Here is a 23,669-nt window from a genome sequence, read left to right as displayed (position 1 = left end):
CTGGGAGGTCACTTGGAACATCATATTTTCAGATGGGGGTCGGGGAGCCAATTACATTTATTTTTTGGGCTCCTTGACATGAAATATGTTGTGAACGACGGACATATAGAAACATGAGGTTTTTTCAGAAAACTGTCATGATTTAGAACGCATTTTGTAGAATCGTCCTCAGGTCTAAATGGGTTTAACCCATTCTGGGCGGGAACCCCTTTTGGTGTTTGAAGCATTATGTTATATTTTAGCTATTGAAAAATAGCAGACCTACAAGCTCATAGCGCGGCACCGAGTGGCGCGCTATGAGCTTGTAGGTCTGCTATTTTTGAAAAATCGTGAAAATGTGGCACAAATCTTTGAATATATATTCTTTCAGAGCGAACGTTTTTAACTCATATATTTGCTTCTGGGGGGTTCCTGGAACAACATATTTTCAGATGGCGGCCGGCGGCCAAATACATATCATTTTTGGGGTCCTTGACATGAAATATTGAGCACCACTGATATAGAAACATGCAGGTATTTCAGAAAACTGTCAGAATTTAGAAGAATTTTTTTTAAATTTCAACGTCAGACCTAAATGGTTTAATGTGAACTCATGGCTGGAAGATGTACCGTAGCGTGGCCGTAAAGCAATCTGGAACATGTCTTACTGGTATGTGAAGGAACGGCTTCCATTATCCCACGTGGCGTCCAGCGTCACCTGCAGGTCACACAACATCAAGAACATTATCCCACGTGGCGTCCAGCGTCACACAACATCAAGAACACAGCGTGACATCTCCAGACAGAGGTGTATCCACTATCCTCGCTGTGAGGAGAAAACCTTCCATCTCCATATTTTAATGTTTAGGGGTTTTTTTAGGCATGTAGCGATATATCGTATATCGATATATATCGATATTAATCCCGACGATATGAATCGATTAATTGAAATAAAAATAAATATTTTCAACAAAAAAGGGGAGCTAGTGTGTGATGTGAAATGTGAGCTTTAGTCATATTCCATCATATTCAAGTGCTTTTGGAGAGAAATGATAGTCACTTTCAGGTGTAGAGCACTGTAGAAGGGATCTGTGTGTGTCTGTGATGGTCGTTGATGCTCATCAAGGAAGGCAATTATGTTTCTGCACTGTCAATGTAATGCTACTTCTTTTGCAATGTAGTTAAATAAAACCTCTCAGGGGGGAAGATAAATTATATAAAATTTAAAAAAACGGTAATCTTTCTTTAAACTATATATTTTTTAATTAATATCGTGAAAAATCGTATCGTGAACCTCATATCGTGATACAAATCGTATCGTGAGTTGAGTGAATCGTTACATGCCTAGTTTTTTTAAATATATTTTATATACATCTCTGTATGACTGTGTTTGAATCACGTCTGAAAACTCACTTGTACTCCTTAGTGTTCAAACATTCTGACTATAAACTCACTTGTACTCCTTAGTGTTCAAACATTCTGACTATAAACTCACTTGTACTCCTTAGTGTTCAAACATTCTGACCATAAACTCACTTGTACTCCTTAGTGTTCAAACATTCTGACTATAAACTCACTTGTACTCCTTAGTGTTCAAACATTCTGACTATAAACTCACTTGTACTCCTTAGTGTTCAAACATTCTGACTATAAACTCACTTGTACTCCTTAGTGTTCAAACATTCTGACTATAAACTCACTTGTACTCCTTAGTGTTCAAACATTCTGACCATAAACTCACTTGTACTCCTTAGTGTTCAAACATTCTGACTATAAACTCACTTGTACTCCTTAGTGTTCAAACATTCGGACTATAAACTCACTTGTACTCCTTAGTGTTCAAACATTCTGACCATAAACTCACTTGTACTCCTTAGTGTTCAAACATTCTGACTATGAACTCACTTGTACTCCTTAGTGTTCAAACATTCTGACTATAAACTCACTTGTACTCCTTAGTGTTCAAACATTCTGACTATAAACTCACTTGTACTCCTTAGTGTTCAAACATTCTGACCATAAACTCACTTGTACTCCTTAGTGTTCAAACATTCTGACTATAAAGCCCAAACCACACCAATGGGTCTCCATTAAGGATGTCCCCGTTCCCGATCCGTTCCCGATATCACAATTTCTGTGTTAGCCGATACCGAATTACCGATACCAGAGAATAATATTTATAATAATGAAAAAAGAAAATTACTTATTTTATCTCGTGTTGTGTTTATAGCAGACTCCTCACTTGCAGTTTGGGCAACTCGGTTGTGAGTATAGACGCATGTAGACGCAAGCAACCATTGAATTGAACCAATTGAATCACTTGCGTCAACTTGTGTAGACATGCGCCACCATGTGCCACGATGCGCCACCATGTGCCACGATGCGCGCCGTGCAACAGGACACACCACACCGCTGTGTGACGAACGCTAAAACCGTTTCGTTGCGTCTCGACCCATTGGTGTGGTTTGGGCTTAAGAGCTGTTGTTTACGCTATAGGCATTATGGGCACGTCGCCTTACACCTTAACCTAAACTTATTTTACTACTTTGAAAAAAAAATTCAAATAGCCGATCTACAAGCTCGCAACGTGTCGATGTAGTTCGGCTATTTGAACTATTTTTAAATGTTTTTCAAAATAGTAAATAAATGCCTAAAAGTGTAGGCATAAGGTCTTTATGTTCTTCATGGTCTTTTATTGTTGTTTCGCTCTTGGTATATTTTAGTATAATTATTTCCTTTGGTTACTGAGTGTACAGCACTTTGGTTTATACATTTGGTTTATAAATCCACTATAAATAAAGTGGATTAGATTGGATTGGCCAGTACGTGTCACACAAACCAGCACAAATATCCGATCTACAAGCTCATATATTATTCGTCAAGGCAAAATAAATAAGTCAAGTCAAAATGTCACTCATTTTACCTTGTTGACAGACAGTGGTGAGATTTTGTAAATATTCAAAGGACTATGTCTTCAAGAGACACCAAGGTGACCTTCATACACTGGAGCAAAAAAGTGCCAATATTTGGATGCAGAGGAATATAAACCAACGGTTCGGCAGATAACCGCCTTCTTTCGGGGTGTGTTATCTGCCCAAACGTATTTGCTGGTTCCTATTCCTCCGTGTCCAGAATGAAATATTGTTCCCTTTGGCTACCGGTGCGGTGCGTACAGCGCCCACCTTTATCCCATTTTGGGCGGGAACCCCTTTTGGTGTTTTAAACATTATGTTATAATTTAGCTCTTGAAAAATAGCAGATCTACAAGCTCATAGCGCGCCACCGAGTGGCGCGCTACGAGCTTGTAGGTCTGCTATTTTTGAAAAGTCGTGAAAATGCGGCACAAATCTTTGAATATATATTCTTTCAGAGCGAACGTTTGTTTTATTTCGACGTCAGGCCAAAATGGGTTATATGTCTCCCATTTGGAATGTTCTGCTGCGGGCCGGCCGGCACTACAAAGTGCGTATATAGCATTCATGTGTCTATATTCAGCCAATGAAAAGCATTAACAAAGAGAATGTGACTAAATAATAATAACCAAATAAGAGAAAAATAGGTTTTCTTAGTGGTGTGCTATAGACCCAAAATCCATCCAGTATACAACAAATGATGAACACCAGTGTTTGTTTATGTGGTGTGTGCCAATAAAAAAAAGGTGTAAATGTGAGTAGGCTTTGTATCAGTAAAATTACATTTAGGATGTGCTGGCTTATTGGGATTTTTCTTTTTTTTTAATTCCTATTTTTGATAAATATTAAAGGACTACTTCACCACTTCAACCTATCTTTATATAATTGGATCCTCACTAATAATAATGAAAAAAATGGCGCAATTTTTTTCTACTTAGTCTGTGTCTCATAGGAGGGCTGTGGGCAGTTCAGAAACCCGTCCACCAGTGACATCATCGATGGGGAATACAAGCTAATAGAAACGGCAGGCTCCTTGAAACATTTTTGTAAAAAACTCTTGTTTAAAAAAAAATCTGCCAAATGATGATGTCACTGGTGGACGGGTTTCTAAACTGCCCACAACCCTCCTATGAGACACAGACTGAGAAGAAAAAACGTGGTGAGGTGGTCCTTTAACTACTTTGTAATATCCATTGAAACACATAGGGCTCCATTTTCATCACCGCTAAACCCCTTATCCCTAAACTTCTTTGCCTTGTTTTTACTATTTTGAAAACATTTTTGAATAGTTCAACTAGCCAATCTACATTGACACGTTGTGAGCTTGTAGACTGGCCATTTTAACTATTCAAAAATGTTTAGCAAAATAGTAAAAAAAAAAAAAAGGCAAAGAGGTTTAGGGATAAGGGGAAAATGGAAAACTGCAGGCTCCTTGAAACATTTTTGTAAAAAAACTCTTGTTTTAAAAAAAATCTGCCAAATGACTGGTGGACGGGTTTCTAAACTGCCCACAACCCTATATGAGACACAGACTGAGTAGAAAAAAAGTGGTGAAGTGGTCCTTTAACTACTTTGTAATATCCATTGAAACACATACTGTATACGGTTCTTTTTCTTTCTTTCTTTCTTCCATTTCCTGAACAGTAACTGACTGTACTTGACGGTTTCCCACCAGGCAGCTAGCCTAGCGACTCCACAGGCTATACAGTAACTGTAGCCAGTGAACTGTGACCGCCACTGAATTGCACCGCCGCGCCGCACGGCCGCGCGTACATGCAGCCGTCGCCTGGAGTTTCCCAGCATCCCGTTGGGCATCCTATAGAGCTGTATATACACCTTAATCCGTTCTGTACGGGAACCCCTTTTGGTGTTTTAAGCATTATGTTATGCTTTAGCTATTGAAAAATAGCAGATCTACAAGCTACGAGCTACGAGCTACGAGCTTGTAGATCTGCTATTTTTGAAAAAACGTGAAAATGTGGCCCAAATGTTTGAATATATTCTTTCAGAGGGAACGTTTTTAACTCAAATCTTTGCTTCTGGGAGGAGGTCCCTGGAACACCATATTTTCAGCCGGCGGCCAAATACATATAATTCTAGGGGTCCTTGACATGAAATAGTTTGAGCACCAATGACATACAGAAACATGACGTTTTATAGAATCTGGTCTCAGGTCGAAATGGGTTAAAGGAAATCAAACATCTCCACATCATGAAGACGCCTGTCGGGGACACGTGTGAGAGACCGTCGGGGGCGGGGGTGTGAGACCGCGCGGCGAGATGTGCCGGGGTCACAGGGGCCGCGTTCGAATTGTCATTACTTATCCAACGCCTCCCCGAGGCGGCAGGCGCCATGGCTTCGCGCCCGCCCACTCTGTCGCTCTACCTCGGAGTCTCGTACGAAGCAGTCCAGTCTGATCCACGTCCTCAGGGGAAGCGAGGCGGGCGAGTGGAAGGCCTCGTCTCTCCCGCTTGTCAGACGTGCCTGAATTATGACATCCCCTGCATGTGAGAGATGTGACACGTCATATATCTCACCACGGGAAAAACGCTTTTAGCACACAGTCAGTCAGTCAGACAGGCACGCACGCACGCACGCACGCACGCGCTGCACGTACGCACGCACACACTGCACGCACGCGCACACGCACGCACAGCCCACCCCCCCCCCCCCCCTGTGCCTTCATTAATACATCAATAATACACTGTGTTCTGTAAAGTCACCAAACACACGCACACACATCATCGTCGCTCTAGTCACATGACACAGCGTTCTGAGGAGGCTGTGTTGAACGCAGAGGTTGTCTCACAAATCACATTTTGGAACGCGGACCTCGTCCTGTTATCATTCATACTTTAAACATTTGTTGAGATTATTCTATTTGTTTAAAAAAAAAGGTTGCTTGAAAACAGCAAGCAATGCATCACATCACATGGCAACACGTTGTGAGCTTGTTGTAATCTACTGTTTTTGAATAGCCGAAGAATGTAATGGGATCAAAATGGTTAAACTGATTTTGACGCCATATATTAACAAATTTAACCCCTTTTCCCGGGGACCCCCTGGAAGCCCTCCACGGACCCATACTTTGAGAACCACTATAGTTTAACAGGTATCAGGTAGGACCCCCACCACCGGCCCACCCACTCACCTGTGTGCGTCAGATGCACCAGAGGGCCCTGGTATGAACTCACCTGTGTGTGTCAGATGCACCAGAGGGCCCTGGTATCTGTTGCTGGCGTCCAGGTGGTTGATGATGCCACACAGCCTGCCACTGCTGCACCACTCCATCAGGTACATCCACACAGACAGGGTGACCCTGAGAGAGACATGGATAATCATCTTCATTACAATTAAAACGTTTTCAATTTAGGCATTTGGCAGAGCGAGTTAGTGTGGAAGTGTCCTTGAGCAAGACTCTGAACCCCTAATTGCTCCTGATGTGCAGGTTGGTGCCTTGCATGGTTTCCTCTGCCATCGGTGTATGAATGTGTGTGTGAATGGGTGAATGTAATGCACTATCTATGTAAAGGTGTGTGAATGGGTGAATGTAATGCACAATCTATGTAAAGGTGTGTGAATGTGTGTGTGAATGGGTGAATGTAATGCACAATCTATGTAAAGGTGTGTGAATGTGTGTGTGAATGGGTGAATGTAATGCACAATCTATGTAAAGGTGTGTGAATGTGTGTGTGAATGGGTGAATGTAATGCACAATCTATGTAAAGGTGTGTGAATGGGTGAATGTAATGCACAATCTATGTAAAGCGCCTTGGATAAAGGCGCTATATAAATGCAACATTTACCATTTATTGAAACTATAAACGCGATTTAGAATGACCTGGCATCTGTCTATATAACATACTATCTAAATTATTTATAGGTACATATTTTAGCCTTTGCATACGCCTGTAAGGTCATCGAGGCTAGTGCAAGTGCTGCGGGCTAATTAAGATGGAGTCTGAAGAGGTGGGTTTTCAGATTACGGGGGAAGATTGGGAGTGAGGCTGCAGTTCTGATTGTGATGGGAAGTTCATTCCATAGTTTTGGAGCCAGAAGGGAGAACAGTCTGGTACGTGTGGAGCGTTGTCCGGCTGTTTTAGTGAAGGTTCTGCCAGGCTGTGCCAGCCTCCCTGTGCCATCTTTATGAGGTTGAATTTGAAACGCTACACACACAGCAGTGGTTATAAAATGTGCTTGTTTTGAAAGATTATTCGATAATTCTCAAAACGAACATGCATCATTTGTCATTTCTCAAAAATCTCAAAATAGCAGTTGCATCGCATCCAGACACGATGCGTAGTGAGCTTGTAGATTGTCTATTTTCAAATAGTTGATGTAATTACGGTTGAAGGAACACTACACCCAACCCAACTGCAGGCAGGTTTGGGAACTGTTGACCTCCTCTGACACACTGAGACAAAGATACAACCATAAAGAACTGTTGACCTCCTCTGACACACTGAGACAAAGATACTACCATAAAGAACTGTTGACCTCCTCTGACACACTGAGACAAAGATACTACCATAAAGAACTGTTGACCTCCTCTGACACACTGAGACAAAGATACTACCATAAAGAACTGTTGACCTCCTCTGACACACTGAGACAAAGATACTACCATAAAGAACTGTTGACCTCCTCTGACACACACTGAGACAAAGATACTACCATAAAGAACTGTTGACCTCCTCTGACACACTGAGACAAAGATACTACCATAAATAACTGTTGACCTCCTCTGACACACTGAGACAAAGATACTACCATAAAGAACTGTTGACCTCCTCTGACACACTGAGACAAAGATACTACCATAAAGAACTGTTGACCTCCTCTGACACACTGAGACAAAGATACTACCATAAAGAACTGTTGACCTCCTCTGACACACTGAGACAAAGATACTACCATAAAGAACTGTTGACCTCCTCTGACACACTGAGACAAAGATACTACCATAAAGAACTGTTTACCTCCTCTGACACACTGAGACAAAGATACTACCATAAAGAACTTTTGACCTCCTCTGACACACTGAGACAAAGATACTACCATAAAGAACTGTTGACCTCCTCTGACACACACTGAGACAAAGATACTACCATAAAGAACTGTTGACCTCCTCTGACACACTGAGACAAAGACACTACCATAAAGAACTGTTGACCTCCTCTGACACACACTGAGACAAAGATACTACCATAAAGAACTGTTGACCTCCTCTGACACACACTGAGACAAAGATACTACCATAAAGAACTGTTGACCTCCTCTGACACACTGAGACAAAGACACTACCATAAAGAACTGTTGACCTCCTCTGACACACACTGAGACAAAGATACTACCATAAAGAACTGTTGACCTCCTCTGACACACTGAGACAAAGATACTACCATAAAGAACTGTTGACCTCCTCTGACACACTGAGACAAAGATACTACCATAAAGAACTGTTGACCTCCTCTGACACACTGAGACAAAGATACTACCATAAAGAACTGTTGACCTCCTCTGACACACACTGAGACAAAGATACTACCATAAAGAACTGTTGACCTCCTCTGACACACTGAGACAAAGATACTACCATAAATAACTGTTGACCTCCTCTGACACACTGAGACAAAGATACTACCATAAAGAACTGTTGACCTCCTCTGACACACTGAGACAAAGATACTACCATAAAGAACTGTTGACCTCCTCTGACACACTGAGACAAAGATACTACCATAAAGAACTGTTGACCTCCTCTGACACACTGAGACAAAGATACTACCATAAAGAACTGTTGACCTCCTCTGACACACTGAGACAAAGATACTACCATAAAGAACTGTTTACCTCCTCTGACACACTGAGACAAAGATACTACCATAAAGAACTTTTGACCTCCTCTGACACACTGAGACAAAGATACTACCATAAAGAACTGTTGACCTCCTCTGACACACACTGAGACAAAGATACTACCATAAAGAACTGTTGACCTCCTCTGACACACTGAGACAAAGACACTACCATAAAGAACTGTTGACCTCCTCTGACACACACTGAGACAAAGATACTACCATAAAGAACTGTTGACCTCCTCTGACACACACTGAGACAAAGATACTACCATAAAGAACTGTTGACCTCCTCTGACACACTGAGACAAAGACACTACCATAAAGAACTGTTGACCTCCTCTGACACACACTGAGACAAAGATACTACCATAAAGAACTGTTGACCTCCTCTGACACACACTGAGACAAAGATACTACCATAAAGAACTGTTGACCTCCTCTGACACACTGAGACAAAGATACTACCATAAAGAACTGTTGACCTCCTCTGACACACTGAGACAAAGATACTACCATAAAGAACTGTTGACCTCCTCTGACACACTGAGACAAAGATACTACCATAAAGAACTGTTGACCTCCTCTGACACACACTGAGACAAAGATACTACCATAAAGAACTGTTGACCTCCTCTGACACACTGAGACAAAGATACTACCATAAATAACTGTTGACCTCCTCTGACACACACTGAGACAAAGATACTACCATAAAGAACTGTTGACCTCCTCTGACACACTGAGACAAAGATACTACCATAAAGAACTGTTGACCTCCTCTGACACACTGAGACAAAGATACTACCATAAAGAACTGTTGACCTCCTCTGACACACTGAGACAAAGATACTACCATAAAGAACTGTTGACCTCCTCTGACACACTGAGACAAAGATACTACCATAAAGAACTGTTGACCTCCTCTGACACACTGAGACAAAGATACTACCATAAAGAACTGTTGACCTCCTCTGACACACTGAGACAAAGATACTACCATAAAGAACTGTTGACCTCCTCTGACACACTGAGACAAAGATACTACCATAAAGAACTGTTGACCTCCTCTGACACACTGAGACAAAGATACTACCATAAAGAGCATTAATTAGGGACGTGCACACATAGACATCAAAGGGGGTTCAACCGTTCAACCCCTTCTCTTTTACCCGTCTGTAAAACAACTGACTCTCCAGACCACAAATGCAGCATTTACTACATGGTGAAAGAAATGCAAATCCTCCTTTCCATACCATGCCGGAAGGCAGCATTCAGGAGAATTTATTTTCTCCGAAGTCTCCTGAACTTGAACACAGTATTTTGCGTTGAACAAATTTGTTTAGAAATCCATGTCGTACACCGTATCTCCACTAGCTAAAGAGTGCTGGGCTGCGCCCCGAAAATAGCTGATCTACAAGCTCACAACGCGTCGCAGTAGGCTTTCTAATGACACAACCCGCCTTTGTTTTGGTGAGTAGCAAAAACGTTCTTTTAAAATACGCTAAAGAGGAGAGGCTGGTCTGATTTCGATTTGAGATTTAAAACCGAAAGTCCCATAGCCTTATACTGCAGGGCAGAATCGTAGAAGCAGTAGAAGGACCAGATGGACCAGAGCTAGGGATCCCCTGCAACCCCCTCAAGGACCCCTGGCTGGGGGGTCCCTAAGAACCCTATAAGAACCACTGCTATACAGTAGCCATGTCTACAATCCTGTCATGTCTGCTGAAAAGTGTGGGGTTCTAAAGCAGCTGAGCACACAGTGTGGTGTCTGTGGCGGAGCGTGAACAGAATGCTCTGTGAATCTGTCCGTGGAGGCGTTGGTAATGACTGACATGGAGGTGGAAATGAAAGCGGAGCGGAGCTGGAAGCGCTCAGTGACCTGTTCACTGTGACATCAGAGCACTGATGGATGCCCATGGACAGATCTCTCTCAGTCACATGTCTGTCAACAGTGGTGGGAGGTAGCCGAGTACATTTACTCCAGTACTATAAGTAACATATTTAGGTACTCTTTTACTTTACTGGAATATTCCAGTAAAGGTGTAAAGGAGCAACTTGGACTCCTCATGCATGAAGGAAGCATGAGTTGAAGTACGTTGCTCTCCCCATGTTGGCAGAGTGTGTGTAGAGCCCAGGATCACATTAGATAATTGACACAGGGGTGAAAAATGGGTTACAAAATTGTAGGATTAAAAAAAATGTAGTGCACCAGAGTGGACTGCAGTAGTGACTCTGAAACAATTTCATTTCAAAACCATCACAGAGGTTGAGTGTTGGAATGCACCATGATGCATCGGTCATCTATCCCCCACACACACACGCACACGCACACACACAACCAATTAGCAAAACAACTCCATTGGGGAGGAGAAGGGGGTTTTGTTCCATGGGAGGGAGAGAAGATTTGTGTCTTAATCTTTCATTGTTCTGTGAGAGTGTGACAGTGTCTTTGTTTACAGTATATCCATCTACTGCACACCATCACAATGCATGAGTGCGTGTGTGTGTGGGCGTGTGTGTGCGTGCGTGCGTGTGTGCGTGCGTGCGTGCGTTCGTGCGTGTGTGTACTGTATGTGTGAGTGTGTGCGCATGTGCGTGTGCGTGTGCATGTGCGTGTGTGTGCATGTGTGTGCATGCGTGTGCGCTTGTGTATGTGCGTCTGCGCTCATCTTTGTGGGGACCAAACATCATAAAACCAGTGAGCGATGACCTCCAGCTGGGGATTGTTTTTCTTGCCCCTGTGAGGTTAATTGTTTATGATGATTACATAATATATTTAGAGACTGTTATAATTAGACTCAGGTTGGGATTGCGTTTGTGCGTGCGTGCGTGCGTCTGTGCGTGCGTGCGTGCGTGCGTCTGTGCGTGCGTGCGTGCGTGCGTGCGTGCGTGCGTGCCTGCGTTGCGTGCCTGCGTGTGTGCGTGCGTGCGGTGCGTGCACAATAAAAGTAGACATAAACATCAAGACTATAAAATATCGCTCGAGAACGTCAAGAGAAATGTTTTAATGAAGCAACATTCCAGTCATGTAGAGAGTGTAGTAGACCTTGGTCAGTCAGGGGATATTATTATCATGCATGAGGGGTCAGGAAAAATGCTTGCAATGGAATGGATTCAGAATCATGAAATCAACCTAGTTTGACCGCTCACCTCACTGGCCTCACATGCTTTCAGCTGAAGAACGTCAATTTTGCCTGGTTATTAAAACCCGTTCTGGGCGGGAACCCTTTTTGGTGTTTTAACTAAGCATTATGTTATACTTTAGCTATTGAAAACTAGCAGATCTACAAGCTCATAGCGCGCCTGCTATTTTTGAAAAATCGTAAAAATGCAGCACAAATCTTTGAATATAATATTCTTTCAGAGCGAACGATTTTTTTATTTCGACGTCAGGCCTGAATGGGTTAAAGGTTTCATGACATTCATTTTCATTTCGTTTTTCATGTAGGTTTTATGACCTCAATTACACCCCAAAAAAACCTGAACTTTGAACATTCAGTGGATTTTCTGTGGTCTGGAGTTTTCTCTGGGGGGGAAGCCTTTTGAGCCACAATGAAAACAGGCAAAACAGTGACATCCGCTGGCAATTCCCATTGACATATATGGGATTTGCAGGCTGTGACATCACAAACAGCAGGAGAATCAGAGCACCTGTTTGAGCCAGAAAACCACCAGACCACAGAAAATATACTGAATGTTAAAAATTCAGGTTTTTTATTCAGGTGAAATTGAGCTCAGAAAACCTACAAAAAATAAACGTTTTGTCACAATCCCTTTAAAGGGGAATTCCACTCATTTTACTATGTCATTAATATATCTTAGAGCTGTTGTGTGAAAATAATTAAAAAAAAGTCCCCCCATTATGTGTTTCCTAGAACTGGAGGTATGAAAAAATCATTAACATGGTGAATCACATCCTGATGACATCATGAAGATTCCACACAATAGCTTTAACGTATATTAATGACATAGTAAAATGTTGAAAATGACCCTTTAATGTTACCCCAGCTTTCAGCAGCTGTCACAGATGACCCGGCTAGGGTTACACTGAATCTCAGTCTCTGTGAGATATGTTACTATAAACACCTTTACAAAACACATTGGTGAAGAAAATAATGTATTGGTAAGGAATTTATCCACAGATCTGTTCAATTGCTTTAATACCCCCTGACTGTATTCAGGTCTCCGTGCACATGCAGCTAAACGAGAATGATTAACAGCCAGGTGAAACAGCGTTCTCCGTTGTGCATCTGTCCCCCTTTTATCTGCAGCGTTACAGACTAGAGTTATAATATATCTAGAGTGGATGAGTAGCGACACCAAATTGACACTAATTAGCCCGCAGACCCACATTTGAAGAGATACGCCAGGGACCCCCCCTAAGAGAAGATTATTTTTACGGTTCTAGCAGTGATTCTCAACCTGTTTAATTTCAAGCAACCCAAGTTTGACATGCATTAGTCTACGGACCCCCCATTTAATGGCATTTCTATCTTTGGGACCCCCAATTTATATTGTAAAATCACTGTTATAATTTAACACTCTCAGAGTTACAGACCCATAAGGGTCCATTTGGTTCCAACCTATCATTTAGCTGCAGGGGACCCCCTGGAACTGCCTCAGGGACCCCTGGGGGTTCCCTGGACCCCACCTTGAGAACCACTGCGCTAATGCGTTTTGGTGTGCTGTAGGTGGAACTGGGAGGCCATCAGCGCTGATGTGAAGCACCTGGGCCCAGATAGCTCTGAGGACTCGAAAAGCTGTCCTTTTCCACTTTGAATCTATCATCAATCACTCCTTGCAGGCTGGTCTTGCACACTTTGATGTTTGTTTGCATCCATCACCACATTTTTCACACATCCGCTCACCTACACTACCCGTTTGTCTGATTTGTCTTTATAGTCCCGAAGCCGCCGAGGTGGGGTGGCAGATTTTGGTCAATATTGGTCTATAATAGAGCACCGAAGTCCTGACGTCACTTTCAGTAGAGGGCACCAACACACAGGTTTATAGGTTTTTTTTGAGTGGTGTAAACCACTCCTACAACTGGCTTTGTTGTGCAGAAAAAATGAGCATGGTTGCTATGTTCACCCTGTTCACCCGGGTGTGATTTCATACAACTGGCTTTGTTTGTGCAGAAAAAATTAGCATGGTTGCTATGTTCACCCTGTTCACCCGGGTGTGATTTCATTACGTCAGACGTGATTTCATTACGTCAGACAGGCTAAGACCTTACACCACTCAGTTCACATCAAAATCTCGATTTGATGTCGCTTCATATAAGAACTGTGTTTGAAAAATAAACCGATCACCCGGGCCTTTTCACTCATATGGATATGAAGCATCGACTGAAGGTGGAAATGTACAAATATACCCAAAGAGTAACAAAATAAGCGTTAGAAACGAGCCAAACAACCCAGAGACTACATTTCCGGGTAGGCTGCTTCTGCCCGCAGCCCGTCGCACAACAGAAACTGAACGTTAATTACGTTTATTTTTATTTTTATTTTATTGATATATAATGTATCCTGGTTAGTACGAGTCGAGTCACCACCAGCTGAGCTTACGTCAACGAGGAATCTCAGGAACGCAATATGTTGACAGCTGGGCGTGACGTATATGCTCAGCGACATTGCATTCATATGTAGTTTCAAGGCTTTTGCGGTCACATTAATACCATACTGTACATACTGTACCTCTTCATTACAACAAATATAGACTACTGGAAATGTCTTGGACCCAGAAATATAGTTTTATATTAAATCTTTTGCCACTTCTGTCAAAAAAAGGCCCTTATTTGGCTGCTGGACTCTTATGTCTTTAATTGTTTTTATATTATCCGTGTTATCCCATACTTACAAATCTAAGTCTACAAAGTAACTTGGAACTTGTCCAAAAAGCCCAAAAATAACTACATAGATTCTAGGATATGAACTCCATCTAAACACCATGTTTGTTTAACAGTGAGAGGTGTCGTGTCATGTCGTGACCCACCTGGGTCTGCTGACAGCCTCCAGGCGTTCCCTCTCCAGGTGCTTGTTGACGAAAGGCTGGAACCTCCTCACCACCCCGAACCGCTCCCCGCTGCTCGCCAACGGGAACGTCAGCATGTCCACCGTGGCTGTGTGGGTCGTGTGTGTGTGTGTGTGTGTGTGTGTGTGTGTGTGTGTGTGTGTGTGTGTGTGTGTGTGTACAAGACAAGAACACATTAACCCATTTAGACGGTTATTTAGATGATTATTTCAATTCAAGGACCCCAGAAAATATTTGTAATTTGTATTTTTCAATAGCTACTAAATTATAACGTAATGCTTAAAAACACCAAAAGGGGTTCCCGGCCAGATGAGACAATTAACATTCAAATGCACTCACTGTACTTAAGTTGTGTTTGAGAATATGCCCTCAAACCACAAAACAAAAAAAGTTCCCATGATGGTGTACATATATAGTACAATTCTCAGTGTACCGGTTAATTTTGTTCAATTTGTACACTTTTCACAGTTAAACCTGCAATACAGAACTTATTTTTCATGAATAATTATGCGATCTTATTTTAACTCATCTGTATGGTACAGTACGTCAATGCAATGTATTAGCTTGGTTGAATGCTTGATTCTGATAGGCAATTAGGCATATACACTTATATTCTTGCATTCTGCTATTGTAAATTATTACAATATAGGAGAATAATGAAGCGTCACCTTACTCACCTATACACCATGCAATTTAAAATAAGAAACACATTTTCGAAGGAAAGTTAATGCAAGGACAGGTTTGTTTTCTCTCACCGCCTCAACACATGCTGGCTTATGCTTGATCTGCCTCGAGAAATTAACAAGCAATACAAAAGCTGGTGTTGATTAAAGAACTACTCCGTTTTGAATCTCATTCAAGATGACATGACATCCAGACAGTGTATTACTTGTTTTAAACTTAATCATCACGCTAAAATATGTAGCCTAGATAGGTTGTTATAGGTTAGAAATAATCCGCTGACTTGTCCTCATGTCTCTCTCATGTCACTTTGTTTACAAACGAAATTCACGTGCAGGAAGTCACAGACTTTGAGATCCCATAGCCTGGAGGGATGCGACGTTATTTTTTCTGCGGTCCATAGACTTCCATGTTAAAAGAGGTATTTTCACAAGCCACAAACTACCATTTTGTAAAGGTAAGGTTTATTCTACTTATTTGAGTTGTTATACCAATGTGTTTTCTTCATATTATTATCGGTCTTTGACATTTTAACATTAGGAAATGTACTTAGATTCTCCAGAGAAAAAAAGTGTAAATGCCTAATGTTAAATGACACCACTAGCTACCGGAAAGGGGGCGTGGAAAGGGGGCTGTGAGATAGGCCTGTTGCCCTCCGACCTGTGCTGCGGGTTACAAATCACCCGTGCTGTGGGTTACAAATCACCCGTGCTGCGGGTTACAAATCACCCGTGCTGCGGGTTACACATCACCCGTTCTGCGGGTTACAAATCACCCGTGCTGCGGGTTACAAATCACTCGTGCTGTGGGTTACAAATCACTCGTGCTGCGGGTTACAAATCACCCATTATGCGGGTTACAAATCACTCATTCTGCGGGTTACAAATCACTTGTTCTGCGGGTTATAAATCACCCTTTCTGCGGGTTACAAATCACCCGTTCTGCGGGTTACAAATCACCCGTGCTGTGGGTTACAAATCACTCGTGCTGCGGGTTACAAATCACCCATTCAGCGGGTTAAAAATCACTCATTATGCGGGTTACAAATCACTCGTTCTGCGGGTTACAAATCACCTGTGCTGCGGGTCACAAATCACCCGTGCTGCGGTTATACAAATCACTCATTCTGCGGGTTACAAATCACCCGTTCTGCGAGTTAGAAAAATCACCCATTCTGCGGGTTACAAATCACCCATTCTGCGGGTTACAAATCACTCGTTCTGCGGGTTACAAATCACGCATTATGCGGGTTACAAATCACTCGTTCTGCGGGTTACAAATCACTCGTTCTGCGGGTTACAAATCACTCGTTCTGCGGGTTACAAATCACCCATTCTGCGGGTTACAAATCACTCATTCTGCGGGTTACAAATCACTCGTTCTGTGGGTTACAAATCACCCTTTCTGCGGGTTACAAATCACCCGTTCTGCGGGTTACAAATCACCCTTTCTGCGGGTTACAAATCACCCGTTCTGTGGGTTACAAATCACCCTTTCTGCGGGTTACAAATCACCCGTTATGCGGGTTACAAATCACCCGTGCTGTGGGTTACAAATCACTCGTGCTGCGGGTTACAAATCACCCATTCTGCGGGTTACAAATCACTCATTCTGCGGGTTACAAATCACTCGTTCTGCGGGTTACAAATCACCCGTTCTGTGGGTTACAAATCACCCGTGCTGCGTGTAACAAATCACCTGTGCTGCGGGTTACAAATCACCCGTGCTGCGGGTTACAAATCACTCATTCTGCGGGTTACAAATCACTCATTCTGCGGGTTACAAATCACTCATTCTATGGGTTACAAATCACTCATTCTGCGGGTTACAAATCACGCATTCTGTGGGTTACAAATCACCCATTCTGTGGGTTACAAATCACGCATTCTGCGGGTTACAAATCACCCGTGTCTTCCTGTGAGGTTAGGGTGAGGTTAGGGTTTGGGATAGTGTTAGTAATGGTCGGACAAACGGGAGGTCAGATCAATGCTGATACCGTGTGACAGCAGCCCCATCAAACATTTACTTTCACACACACTTTCTTTTTGGTTGATTTGGTTCATTCTTGAAAAATCTAATATTGACACACTGTCTTCATTTGTCATGTTGCTTGCAGGTCCCTCCCTGACACTGCAATATTATAGGCCATAGTTTTTGCGCTAGGACAGAAAGATCTATCACTGAACAACAGAACACGATCCGTCTCACAAACTCAACGCTGATTCCTGCGGGTGTCGGATGCTCCTCCTAGACAACGCTGGGCCCTGACACGACCCTGTAAACACCCATTACCTTACCGTCTCCTCCTAGACAACGCTGGGCCCTGAACACGACCCTGTAAACACCCATTACCTTACCGTCTCCTCCTAGACAACGCTGGGCCCTGAACACGACCCTGTAAACACCCATTACCTTACCGTCTCCTCCTAGACAACGCTGGGCTCTGAACACGACCCCGCAAACACCCATTACCTTACCGTCTCTGTCGGGCTGGGTGGAAACCTTATATGTCCAAAACTGTTACTTTTCAGGTTTTAAAGTCCAAAGCATCAAAAGTAGCAGATCTACAAGCTCGAACCAGACAGTGGCCTTGTGGTTAGAGTGTCCGCCCTGAAACTGGGAGGTCGGGGGTTCGATCCCCGGCCCGGGTCATACCAAAGACCCAATGCCTCCCTGCTTGACACTCAGCACCAATGGGTTGGATTTGGGGGGGTCAAATCAACTAATGATTCCTGAGCGCGGTGCACGCTGCGGCTCACCGCTCCAAGAGAGATGGGTCAAATGCGGAGAACAAAATGTCACTGCGGTAACGTGTGTGACTAATCGTACCGTCGACCTTTACTTTGAAACACGTTGTTTCGCTCCACGTACGTGTGGATCTGCTACTTTTTGATGCTGTTGTGTGACGCTGTAAAGCGTGATCAAGTCTGGGGCGTTAATTTAACAAAAGAAACGTACGAAAAGTTAAAATATGGAGATAAGAGGTTTCTCCCCGACAGCAGCAATAACAACCTATATGTGTGCTCGAATACAAGTTATGCAGAATACAGCTTTAAATGGGGACAAAAAGAGATTATTTGACAGGGTTACGGTTGGGTCAGTGACTGTGTGTAAGAGTGTGTGTGTGGTCTGGACACACGGCCATGGTGCTGCTGAGTGGTCTGGACACACGGCCATGGTGCTGCTGAGTGAGGCCTGACCTGAGTCGTGTGGACACTGATGATAGATTGTGGTGTGTGTGGCCAGCAGCCGCAGCCACATCAGCCCAGCGGACCATGAAGGACAGGCGGCCGGGGGTCTGGGGGGACGCTCGGGGACGGGGACGGTCCGCAGCACTTTGGAGTCCCTCCACACGGCCTGGCCATAGGAGGAGGAGGAGGAGGAAGAGGAGGAGGAGGAGGAGGAGGAGGAGGGGGAGGAGGGAGAAGAGGAGGAGGAGGAGGAGGAGGAGGAGGGAGAAGAGGAGGAGGAGGAGGAGGAGGAGCGGTGGGACAGCCACGCGCGGACCGTCACGTGCCGCGCGTCCAGGACGTGCCTGTTGAAGAAGCCACGGCGGTAGGTGACGGATGGCGGGAATCTGAGGAGCACCCGGCGCCACCTGGGGACAGACAGGCAGTGTGGTGGAAAGTAACTAAGTATATATCGAATACATTTATCTGACACCAGATTCTACAAATTACTTTTCTGAAAAACCTATGTTTTCTATGTCAGTGGTGCTCAAACTATTTAATGTCAAGGACCACCAGATTTATCTGTATTTGGCTGTGGACCCCCATCTGAAAATGATGTTATTCCAGAAGCAAAGATTTGAGCTAAAAACTAAAAGACATTTTCACCATTTAAAAAAAGAATAGCAGACCTACAAGATCGTAGCGCGGCACTCGGTGCCGGGTTATGAGATTGTAGATCTACAAGCTCAAAACGCATCACTTTGCCGCATCACCGCATTTTGACCTTTTGATGCTTCTGTGTTAATTTACGAAAAAGCACACAAAGGTTAGAATATAATGAAACAGAAAAAAAAAAAACCCCAACGATAAGTTTTGTTTGGTTTCTGTTGTCTGTTTCATTATTTGGTTTTTTTTTTTTAACTAAAAACAAAGTAAAAATAAATAAATAATTAGAATATGAATATGAAGATACGAGGTTTTGGAAGAAATAACGTAAAAATAACGGTAAAAATAAAATTACATTAAAAAGACAAATGGAAGTCCCATCCATCGGTATACCGTATAGATATAAATATAAATATAGATATAAATATAAATATAGATATAGATATATATATATAGATATAGATATATATGTAGATATGAGGGATGGTGGGCATTGGAGGAGCGGATCGTCAGCACCCACCTGGGCATGTGATTGTGGTGGCGTGGACGACGCGGACCACTGGTCCATCCGGTCCTGAAGAGCCGCAGCTCCGCGTGTTCGGGCGTAGGGGGCGCCACCACCACCTCCAGCGCCAGGCGGCACGGCCCGGCGCAGCGGTAGCGCACCTCGGCCACGCAGCCGTCCGTCAGCACCACCTGGTGGTCACTGCAGGCCACATCAAGCCTGATGAAACTGCTGCTGTCATGGCTGTCGGCCGGCTGTCCCTGGTGGCATGATGGATAGAAAAGAGTTAAGCTTGACTTAAGCTTGACTTAAATTAAAAGTATTAGAAATATTATGGAATGCAATCTTGTCTCTTTATTAAACCGGTCACAGTGCCAACCCCAGAGAACATGTCTTGTCTCTTTATTAAACCGGTCACAGTGCCAACCCCAGAGAACATGTCTTGTCTCTTTATTAAACCGGTCACAGTGCCAACCCCAGAGAACATGTCTTGTCTCTTTATTAAACCGGTCACAGTGCCAACCCCAGAGAACATGTCTTGTCTCTTTATTAAACCGGTCACAGTGCCAACCCCAGAGAACATGTCTTGTCTCTTTATTAAACCGGTCACAGTGCCAACCCCAGAGAACATGTCTTGTCTCTTTATTAAACCGGTCACAGTGCCAACCCCAGAGAACATGTCTTGTGTCTTTATTAAACCGGTCACAGTGCCAACCCCAGAGAACATGTCTTGTCTCTTTATTAAACCGGTCACAGTGCCAACCCCAGAGAACATGTCTTGTCTCTTTATTAAACCGGTCACAGTGCCAACCCCAGAGAACATGCAACTTTTAGCAACCAAGCTGAATTGCATCCATATAGGCCTATAGATAACATTTCTATCATAAAAGTTTATACTAATCACCATTTCTGGGTTCATGAAAATTCCAGTAGACTAGGGCAAGTGCTATGGGCTAAGATGGAGCCTGAAGAGGTGGGTTTTCAGATTACGGCAGAAGATTGAGACTCAGAGTGAGGCTGCAGTTCTGATTGCAATGAGAAGTGCATTTATCTAGTTTTGGAGCCAGAAGGTAGAAGAGTTTGGGACGTGTGGAGCGTTGTCCCGGCGTTTTTAGCGAAAGTATACTTCCAGCTTCCCTGCGTTGGCTGATCTGAGCGCGCGGGAGGGTTAGTAGGGTCCGATCAGACCCTATATACAAACCCTTAATGAAGCTTGCAGATCCACTATTATCATTTTTTGTTTGAGGGCAAAAAGAGAAAATGTCTGACAATGTTTCGCCTATAATGACATTCCCAAAATAGGGACGCCACGTTGGAAGCTATTCCTACATGAATGGTTGCATTAGGAGGTGGCGATCGCCATCCCCCTGGTGACCCAAACGATCGCCATCCCCCTGGTGACCCAAACGATCGCCATCCCCCTGATGACCCAAACGACGCCCCTGCATTAGGAGGTGGCGGTCGCCATCCCCCTGATGACCCATAGACGCCCCTGCATTAGGAGGTGGCGATCGCCATCCCCCTGATGACCCAAACGACGCCCCTGCCAATTAATGGCCAATTATAGTGGGAACAATGTAAGGTTAGTTTGAGGTCGGGGGTTTGGGTAATGCTTGGTTATAATGCATGCTCTCACTCAGACCAGTGGTGGTACTTCAGAGTAATGACAATCATTAACCCATTTTGGACTGAGGTCGTTTAAAAAATAATAATAATCTGAAAAACCCATGTTTCTATGTCAGTAATGCTCAACCTTTTTCATGTCGAGGACCCCCAGAATTATCTCTATTGGGCCACAGACCTCCATCTCAAAGTATGTAGTTCCAGGGACCTCCCCCCAGAAGCAAATATTTTAGTTAAAAATGTTCGCTCTGAAATATATATTCAATGATTTGCGCAACATTTTAACGATTTTTCAAAAATAGCAGACCTACAAGCTCGTAGCGCGCCACTCGGTGGCGCGCTATGAGCTTGTAGATCTGCTATTTTTCAATAGCTAAATTATAACATAATGTTTAAAACACCAAAAGGAGTTCCCGCCCAGAATGGGTTAAGCAGACGATTGGCATATATGGCACCAGGCGGGCGCGTGCATTTTAAAATAGAAAGGAGAGGTCGCACAGCTCGTATAGTCACAATGCCAAAAATACTTTTTAGGTTCAGAGTCTTGCTCAAGGACACTTTGTGGGCTCCATTTTCGTCACCGCTAAACCCCCTATCCCTAAACTTCTTTTACTATTTTGAAAAACATTTTTGACTAGTTCTACATTGACACGTTGTGAGCTTGTAGACTGGCCATTTTAACTATTCAAAAATGTTTTGCAAAATAGTAAAAAAAAAAAAAAAAAAAAACTTAAAGAAGTTTAGGGATAAGGGGTTTAGCGGTGACGAAAATGGAGCCCCTTGGAGTCTTCGACACTAACTCTGGGGGAGCCCACAGGGATCGAACTGGGAACCTTGTGGTTTCCATCCGGCTGTGAAGTCAGCATTTTGCTGTGGTGAAGGAAAGGAAATGCAAAATGCCCTCCCTTTCCTTTGCATGCCTGCCGTATACCCGAAGGCAGCACTCAGGAGAATTTCAGTTCTTTACACAAACTCTCCTGAAGTTGAACGCATCATTTTTAAATTGAAACAATGTTGTCCTCTGTGTAGATATCCATGTCGTATATATGCCACATATCCAGTAGTTACTAGTAGTTACTAGTAGGTTGTAGTAGTTACTACAACCTATCTCAAACCCTCACCCTAAACCTAACCTCCCACGGGGCAGCACACCTAAACCTAACCTTAACCCATGTCTAACCAATAACTAGTCTATGTACCCCTGTAGATCAGCTATATGTTCGCTATTTGTTTTGGCCTTTTAGTGAATTTCAGCCCTGCCTCCCTAACATTCTGTCCACGTCCCCGCACGGCACCTCTCATGTTTTACCATAATATTAGCCTATATTTGCTGCATTTATTTCTTTTTTTCCTTTAATGTGAAAATAGCTTCTTATCCAATACTATACTGTAGTATTTTATAGCCCCAGCTATCACACACACACACACACACAGACACACACACACACACACACACACACACACACACACACACACAAACAGTTTAAAACGTGTCTACAGTACATGGGGATTTGTCGAGAGCGTGTGATTTCTATGTTCTAAAGGAATTTTTGATCAAACACTTCCTTACCATCATCATCATCATCATCATTAGAAGTGCAGCAGTGGCACATCTCACAGCGTCGGAGCGTAGCGTCCTCATTCCGCAGTCTAGACACCACACTGTAGGCTGTTTAACAGATAGATCCCTCTGGAGAGTTGTACAGTTCACCTTTTTAAATTAACTTTTCCTCTAAACTTCATAATTAACCCGTTGGACGTATTGGAAGGAGATAAGGGATAATCTCTCTGGCCTGTGGATAAACTCACACCGGGCCCCAGATCTCTCTGTGTGTGTGTGTGTGTGTGTGTGTGTGTGTGTGTGTGTGTGTGTGTGTGTGTGTGTGTGTGTGTGTGTGTGTGTGTGTGTGTGTCTCTCTCTCTCTCTCTCTCTCTCTCTCTCTCTCTCTCTCTCTCTCTCTCTCTCTCTCTCTCTCTCTCTCCCTCCTGTTGGTTGTAAAGCTCTCACGCCCCGTGACGTGCTGTATACAGTAGCTCATACCTGACTTTCTGGTGCTGCAGGTTTGGCCAGTTGTGGGTAAAGTACTCACACTCCTTGTAGTGGAGTAAAACTATACTTTATAACTACTGGGGCGAATGTGAGGTAGAGCAGGTCGTCCAATGATCCAAGGGTCGGCGGTTCGAATCCCGGCTCCTCCTGTCTACATGTCAAAGTGTCCTTGGGCAAGACACTGAACCC

General features: G+C 43.5%; 1 protein-coding gene across 1 annotated transcript in view; it reads right to left on the bottom strand.

The window, feature by feature from the left end:
- Nucleotides 1–23,072, bottom strand: part of LOC306927339 (protein sel-1 homolog 3) — a gene marked incomplete at both ends in the record, with an annotated part of 81,483 nt that extends 58,411 nt beyond the window's left edge. The window contains 7 exons of the mRNA XM_079507050.1: nucleotides 648–697; nucleotides 5,277–5,392; nucleotides 6,086–6,210; nucleotides 14,747–14,873; nucleotides 18,667–19,064; nucleotides 19,823–20,067; nucleotides 23,049–23,072. Of these exons, the coding sequence (XP_079363176.1) occupies nucleotides 648–697; nucleotides 5,277–5,392; nucleotides 6,086–6,210; nucleotides 14,747–14,873; nucleotides 18,667–19,064; nucleotides 19,823–20,067; nucleotides 23,049–23,072 (1,085 nt within the window). The remainder of the gene's footprint in view (nucleotides 1–647; nucleotides 698–5,276; nucleotides 5,393–6,085; nucleotides 6,211–14,746; nucleotides 14,874–18,666; nucleotides 19,065–19,822; nucleotides 20,068–23,048) is intronic.
- Between the last annotated feature and the right edge of the window lie 597 nt (nucleotides 23,073–23,669).

This window comes from Electrona antarctica (assembly GCF_951216825.1).
Source record: "Electrona antarctica genome assembly, chromosome: 7".
NCBI lineage: Eukaryota > Metazoa > Chordata > Actinopteri > Myctophiformes > Myctophidae > Electrona > Electrona antarctica.
The sequence above is the reverse complement of the archived record's forward strand: the minus strand, read 5'-3'. Positions and strand labels throughout refer to the sequence as shown.